This window comes from Humulus lupulus, chromosome 3, assembly GCF_963169125.1.
Source record: "Humulus lupulus chromosome 3, drHumLupu1.1, whole genome shotgun sequence".
NCBI lineage: Eukaryota > Viridiplantae > Streptophyta > Magnoliopsida > Rosales > Cannabaceae > Humulus > Humulus lupulus.
In genome coordinates, this window is record NC_084795.1 from 282,282,338 (window position 1) to 282,290,119 (window position 7,782).

The following is a 7,782-nucleotide window of genomic DNA, read 5'->3' on the forward strand; positions in this document are numbered from 1 at the left end:
AGCGTTGGTTGCCGTAACTTTCTTCCATTTCTTTTCTTTTTTGGGAAATTGAATATGGGAATTTCATGAATTTGTGGAAACCCTTTATATAACAAAAAGCTGGAATCATAAAAAAAAAATCAAATATGTGAGCTCACATATGTAATAAAATGTAGAATTTACAAAATTTCGAGTCTGTCCATTATTTTAAAATATAAGTTTGAGATTTAAATAATTATAAATAACACTAAAAAAAATCATTGAGCACATTAATTATACTCATTCAATAGAATTGTACATTTAGCTTATACGAAATATATTGATCTAGAAGATCATTATTCGCTAATCTTATTTTAGCCATAAATTTAGAAGCTCTTCGAAATTCGTTATTATTTTCTCTTTGAATCAACATTGAATTTAGTTAATATGTATTAGATTTTTTTTTACAAAATATATGAATAAGGATTATTGGATATGAATCTTAAAGAAACTTGTTTAGGACTGTTCTTTTTTTTAGCATTGGATAATAATATGATCATACATGCTAAAACATTATTTATTCAAATTATTTGGCTCAACATGCATATAATTAGAAAACCTTTACATAACAAGCTTCACTAGAAATCCTCACTTTTTTTTTGTTTCCTTTCTCTATTTTGGTTCTTCCCAATGACATATAATTTTTTTTCTTTGATTGCTTTAGTATTAATTAGCAATACTTTTTCTTGTATAATTTTTTTTTAAAAAAAAGTCGGAAATAAAATTACTTAATTACCAGAAATTAAAAAGAAAACTCTTGAATTTAATTAATCTTATTAGTAACTAATTGATAGATGACAAGAATTATGAGAATATTCTTACACTTATTCTATGTGGGACACCATACTCCAATGTGACTTTTTTTCATATCGTTTATTTTTTTTTATCTCAAGTATCTTTTTACATTATGCGGATCTCGTGCGACTTAGCTCACTATTTGGATCTCAAGTGTCTTTTTGCATTATGCAGATCTCGTGTGGCTTGACTCGCTCTTTAGATCGATGTGGGTCGAATGTCCGCAAATGAATTGATTCATGATACCATGACAAGAATCATGAGGCTCCATCTAAAAACCAATTGGTGATTAGTGGAGTTACCCATGTATTTATTAATGATTCAATATTCTTACACGTATTCTATGTGGGACATCGTACTCCAATAATAGAAAGCTCAAGGGACAAATTTCAAATTTAACCATATCTTGGTGGCTAATCAGATTTTAAGTTCACTAGTTGCGATGATTATGTTTGCCTAGAAACATGCTACCATTAAATGTACAAGGATTAGTTATGTAGTTTTCCATTGTAGTGTAGAGAATACTAAAATTCTTCTTCATAGTAACTTTCTCATATTCATGTACTTTAATTTATTTTGAAAAAACTTATTTCTCATAGAAGTCCAAAAACAACGAGTGTGAGAAGTTTTGATCAATATTCAGATGTAATAAATTTCTTAAGCACAACGCGTGCTGGTTAATTACTTCTATTAATTAACATGTCTTCTTCACTTTTTGATATATATATATATTTTTTTTACTTTAATAAAGAACAATCGGAGTATTAAAGATTATCAACTTCCAACAACTTTGTGGAAATTTAAATTGTTCAAGACTTGACTTCCCTCCTCATACGGCAGACGACTTCATTTCCCTACTCATACGGCAGACGACTTGTTATATTCTCACAGTTCATAGTATAATGATAAAAGCTTTTCTTCCTATACATAGCAGAGATAAAGTCTCACTTCTTCTCTCATCTCAAAGTGTGAAACGTATAAAATAGCAGCCACTACAAATATACCATGCACAGTTTTCTAAATTTATCTTATTACATTAGACATAATAAGGTCATTTTTTTCAAAAAAATAAAAGTAAAAATAAAAAAAATCTAAATGATGCGGTTTTAATTATTTTGTAGCATACAATATAATTAATGTTCTTTAACATTAATTAAAAGAAAATATTCCTCATTTTACAATCACTATATTAAAATAGTATAACACATGGCAGTAGTCAAATTGATGAGACATAGTTGAACTGTTCTGCTACTCAACTCATTAGGATATATCACATTCAAGACTACTTGTCTTTGCTACTCAACTCATTAGGATACATACATATACATATGTATATAACTTGGACATATAACAGTGGGAATTTATCATCCACACAATCACAAAAGCTTTTTTTTTTTTTTTAAATAAAAAAAAATAAAATCAGTGATAATTTCTCCTTGCAAATTGTCAAATTCTGACAGCCCATAGGTATAATGGCAAAAGAATTTCTTCCTATATATAGCTGAGCTAAAGTCTCAGCTCTGGAAGTGTGAAACATATCAAATAACAATACAGATATTATATATTTATATATATGATGGGATCATAAATTTCTTGCTTCATTTTCTCTAGCTTTCTTTATTATCTCATATATATCCTTGTCTTTCTGAATTTACTGTTGTGTTTCTCTTTCTCGCAGCCATCTTGCCATGATGACGAGAGGACTTCTTTGTTGCAGTTTAAAGAAAACTTCATTATCAACAAGTCTGCTTCTCATAATACTTTTGCATATTCAAAGGTTACCTTATGGACACACGAAGCTGAGAAAAATAATTGTTGCTTGTGGGATGGTGTTGAGTGTGATGAGAAGATGGGCCATGTGATCGGACTTGATCTCAGCAGCAGCTTTCTCTATACCACCATCGACTCAAACAACACCCTCTTCAATCTTGAATCAATATGGTTGTAATTTTTCGCTCACCAATCTTGAATCACCTGATCACAAGTGACTATTTTTCTGCGGCTTAGCTCACTATTTGGATCTCAAGTGTCTTTTTGTAGTATGCGGATCTCGTCTGACTTGACTCACTCTTTGGATTGGTGTGTGTCGAATACCCGCAAATGAATTGACCCATGATACCATGACAAGAATCATGAGGCTCCATCTAAAAACCAATTGGTGATTAGTGAAGTTACCCATGTTCTTATTAATGGTTCAATATTCTTACACTTATTCTATGTCAGACACCATACTCCAATAATAGAAAGCTCAATGGACAAATTTCAAATTTAACCATATCTCGAGTTGGTGGCATCAGATTTTAAGTTCACTAGTTGCGATGATTATGTTTGCCTAGAAACATGCAACCATTAAAATTTAAAGATCATGTAGTAAATATACAAGAATTAGTTTTGTAGTTTTCCATTGTAGTGTAGAGAATAATGAAATTCTTCTTTACAGTAACTTTCTCATATTCATGTACTTTAATTTATTTTGAAAAAACTATTTCTCATAGAAGTCCAAAAACACATGTTATATTATTTTATATTATAATGTAATGTTATATTATTTTATAATATAATGTTTTAGATTAAATAAATGTGACAAAGAGTGTCACATATTATAATATATAATAGAGAGTTACAATATTTAAATATATGTGAATATCCAAATATTTCTCATTATTGTGTAGATTTGTTGTTACATAATTTTGAGTTGAATTTCTTAAAGCCATATGTGAAATGGCTGTTAGAGATACGATTTTAACCCTAATAATGTGTTTTAGGGGTTACAAAATCAATTGAGAGTATATTGGAACTGTTTGGAAAAACATCACAATTTTATTTGCTGAAATTGGCCAATGGTCGCGGCCACAAAGGCTGACTGACCAATTTTTCAGTTTGTTCCAAACTTTTTGAACGGCTCTAAAAACACAAATAACTCCAAAATATCATTTTTAATTCCATAAACATTCAATTAATCATTGGTAACAGTCATGGATGTTGATGGAATTTGAAATTCAAATGATGTCTCTAAACTCTATAAATAGGAGCCTATTGCTCACTTGTAAGACACATGTTTTCTATCTATTAGAGCACTTGGCTAGAAAACACCTAGAGACTTGATTATTTCAGAAAACAATTTCCAAATCTGTGAGAGATCCCTTAGTGCTTGGGTTAGGGGGAAATAAGATTTTGGACAAAGGTTTCAAACCTTATTCAAGTTGGTGATCCCCAACTCTTCACTTTGGTAGTGTGAGTGATAGTTGTTTGTTCTTTGATTCTTGTTCTTTTTTTTTTATTCTATTTCTTTTCATCTTCATATTCTTCTTCTCTATTTACTTGTATTTTTTGTTTAGAGTTATAAACATTTTTGTTTTATTTGTATCATTTTGTTTAGAATTGTATTTCTCAATTCTCTTATTCTAATTCTTCTCTTATTTATTTGTATTTTCAGTCATAGAGTTATAACATTATTTAATCAATTTTATTTATTTATAGTTGTAATATTTCTTACTATTTTCATTGATACAACATATATTTTCCTAATACAACGAGTGTGAGAAGTTTTGATCAATATTCAGATGTAATAAATTTCTTAAGCACAACGCTTGCTGGTTAATTACTTCTATTAATTAACATGTCTTCTCCACTATTTTACATATATATATTTTACTTTAATAAAGAATAATCGGAGTATGAAAGATTACCAACTTCCAACAACTTTATCCAAATTTTAATTGTTCAAGACTTGACTTGAGTCTCAGTTCATAGTATAATTGGTGGTAATTTCTCCTTTCAAATTGTTATATTATAATGACAAAAGCTTTTCTTCCTATATATAGCAGAGCTTAAGTTTCAGTTCTTCACTCATCTGAAAGTGTGAAACATATAAAATAACAATTACAGATATTATATTTATATATATGATGGGATCATCAATGCCTTGCTGCATTTTCTCAAGCTTTCTTTATAATCTCATAAATATCCTTGTCTTTCTGAATTTACTGTTGTGTTTCTCTTTCTCGCAGCCATCTTGCCATGATGACGAAAGGACTTCTTTGTTGCGGTTTAAAGAAAGCTTCATTATCAGCAAGTCTGCTTCTCGTCGTAATACTTCTTCATATCCAAAGGTTTCCTCATGGACACACGAAGCTGAGACAAGAAATTGCTGCTTGTGGGATGGTGTTGAGTGTGATGAGAAGACGGGCCATGTGATCGAACTTGATCTCAGTAGTAGCTTTCTCTATGGCACCATCGACTCAAACAGCACCCTCTTCAACTTGCTTCACCTACGGAGGCTCAATCTTACAGACAACCATTTCAATTACTCTCAAATACCCACTGCTGTCAAGCGACTTTCTATGCTCACCAGTCTCTGGCTATTTGACTCTGTCATCTCTGGTCAAATTCCCTCAGAAGTTTCGGAACTTTCCAAATTGTCTTCTCTTTATTTGTGCGGTAATGTTGATCCATTCTCATTAGAAAATCTATTGGAACTGAAGAATCCCAATTTGGAGAGCTTTATTTCAAACTTGACAAGCCTTATGGAGCTTTGTCTCAGTGAAGTTTCCATATCGTCGACACTGCCTAAGTCGTTGGTGAATTTAACTTCTTTGACACGCCTATACTTGAGGGATTGTGAACTGAAAGGTGAATTTCCAGTCGATATTTTTCAACTGCCAAAATTACAAGATCTCAGTTTGCGGTATAATAAAGATCTTAGTGGAAGATTGTCGGCGGTACTTAACGAGAGTTCTCTTAAAACATTGGGGTTGTCAGGCACTCGCTTTTCTGGTGAACTACCTTTTGAGAAACTTGCTTCTTTGAGTAGGTTGGAAGTTAGGCGATGCAACTTTTCAGGAGTGATTCCAAGTTCCATAGGTAAGCTGAAGCAGCTCACTTTTCTAGACCTTTCTCACAATAATTTTTCTGGACAAATCTCTTCTTATTTGTCAAACCTCACCCAACTCAACCTTTTATACCTTCAATTTAATCATTTTAGTGGCCCATTTCCTATGCCAATATTCTCGAAACTCGTGAACTTGAAATTGCTTTCCATAGCTTATAATAATTGGATAAGCACGGTAGGTTTTGACATGTTCAAAGGCCTCAAAAACCTCAATGTCATTTCGCTATCAGATCTCAATCTCTCACTACCTCGTATATATGAAAATTTTCCACAATTGATAGAGCTAGATTTGATGTATTGCAATTTAAGAAAGTTTCCTGAATTTCTTAGGCATCAAAAAAGAATGGAGTCATTAAATCTTGAAGGTAACCATATTGGTGGTGGGATACCAGAATGGTTTCTAAATATAAACAGAGAAACATTGAGAATTTTATCTCTTTCTACAAACTCCCTAACAGGGGAACTTTCACCTACAACTTGCAAACTTAGTTCTCTTATCAAGCTTGACTTGTCCCATAATAAGCTGAGGGGTAAACTTCCCAATTGTTTCGGTAAGTTTAGCAAGTCATTATCTGTATTAAGTCTCACAGTTAACTCTTTTTCTGGCAACATTCCCAACTTTACAAAGCGAAACCAACTGAAGCTTATTGATTTAAGTTATAACCTCTTTGAAGGGAAGTTATCGCATTCACTTACAAATTGTAAGATGCTTGGACAGCTCAATGTCGAAAGCAATAAGCTCAATGATGTGTTCCCTTATTGGTTAGGGACTCTTCCAGAGCTGATAATTCTAAACCTGCGAGCTAATCAATTCCATGGAGTTATAAGGGAGCCTCAAACAATACTTCATTTCCCTAAGTTACGTATAATCGATATATCTGATAATAACTTCATTGGTAAATTGCCGCTCAAATACATCCAGAGTTGGAATGCCATGACCAGTACAAGTGTTGAAAACTTTGGTTATTTGAAATCACTATCCATCAATTTCTCAGCATACTTTGACTACATGGGTAAGCCAGTTTTTTATTTCCCAGCATACATTGACTACATGGGTAAGCCAGTTTTTTATTTCCACACTATACTATCAATAAAAGGCATGTATAGGCAGTTTGATGGGATCCAAAATATTATTGCAGTCATAAACTTCTCCAACAATAAGTTTAATGGAGAAATTCTTGAAGTCATTGGAAACCTAAAAGGATTGTATGTTCTTGATTTATCCAAAAACTATCTCAATGGTAGCATACCCTCTTCACTGAGAAATCTAGCCAAGCTTGAATCCTTAGACCTTTCTCAAAATGAGCTTTCGGGGCAAATCCCTTCTGAACTAGTCCAACTCTTTTTTCTTCAATATTTCAATGTTTCATACAACCACCTCTCAGGGTCTATACCACAACAAAACCAATTAACTACCTTTGGGAGTAGTTCCTTTGAAGGAAACTTGGGATTATGTGGCATTCCATTGCCAAACTTGTGTGGAAACTCTGAAGCATTGAAACCACCACTGATTGAAGATGAACAGCAAGAAGAGTCGAGTTCTCTTTTTCAATTTGGTTGGCAAGTTGTGGTGATAGGATATGGATGTGGATTTTTAGTTGGATTATTCATAGAGAAAATTGTCATCCCTCGAAATGCATACTGGTTTGTGTAAATGTTTGGTATAGTAAGTTAAAGCAAGAAGGAGACAAAAGTGGTGATGTTGAAAGTTGTGTTTTATAATCAGATGTTTTGTGAAAATCTTTGCTATCTATAAATAAAGATTTAAACTTTCAGTAAAAGTTTTTTTTTCCTGCTTGAATATTTTATAAATTTTTTGTAGTTATAAAGATGTAATCTTAAATTTGTTAGAAATAATATAGCGGAGAAGAACGAAATATATATTAATATATTTAATTGAAGAACAGAAATGAAAAAAATACAATAGAGAGAATAAACCAAAGTCGAGGCACGAGAAACACACTTTCCTTATAGCAGATTTGCCCCCTCTACCTGAATGGTGCTAGAGAATTCGTGAGCAACCACTTCCCAGGATACAACAGCTATCAAGCAGGACGAATGCACCACTGCGTCTGCTT

At 32.2% G+C, this 7,782-nt stretch overlaps 1 protein-coding gene across 1 annotated transcript; it reads left to right on the forward strand.

The window, feature by feature from the left end:
• The first annotated feature begins 4,682 nt into the window (after positions 1–4,682).
• LOC133825813 (receptor-like protein 6) lies at positions 4,683–7,358 on the forward strand. Its single transcript, XM_062258708.1, has one exon. The coding sequence runs from the start codon at positions 4,719–4,721 to the stop codon at positions 7,356–7,358; it is 2,640 nt and encodes an 879-aa protein (XP_062114692.1). The 5' UTR covers positions 4,683–4,718.
• The last annotated feature ends 424 nt before the right edge of the window (positions 7,359–7,782 follow it).

Bases quoted from the DNA above. Each gene is read 5' to 3' on its own strand.
- LOC133825813 (XM_062258708.1), top strand. From the start codon at position 4,719: ATGATGGGATCATCAATGCCTTGCTGCATTTTCTCAAGCTTTCTTTAT.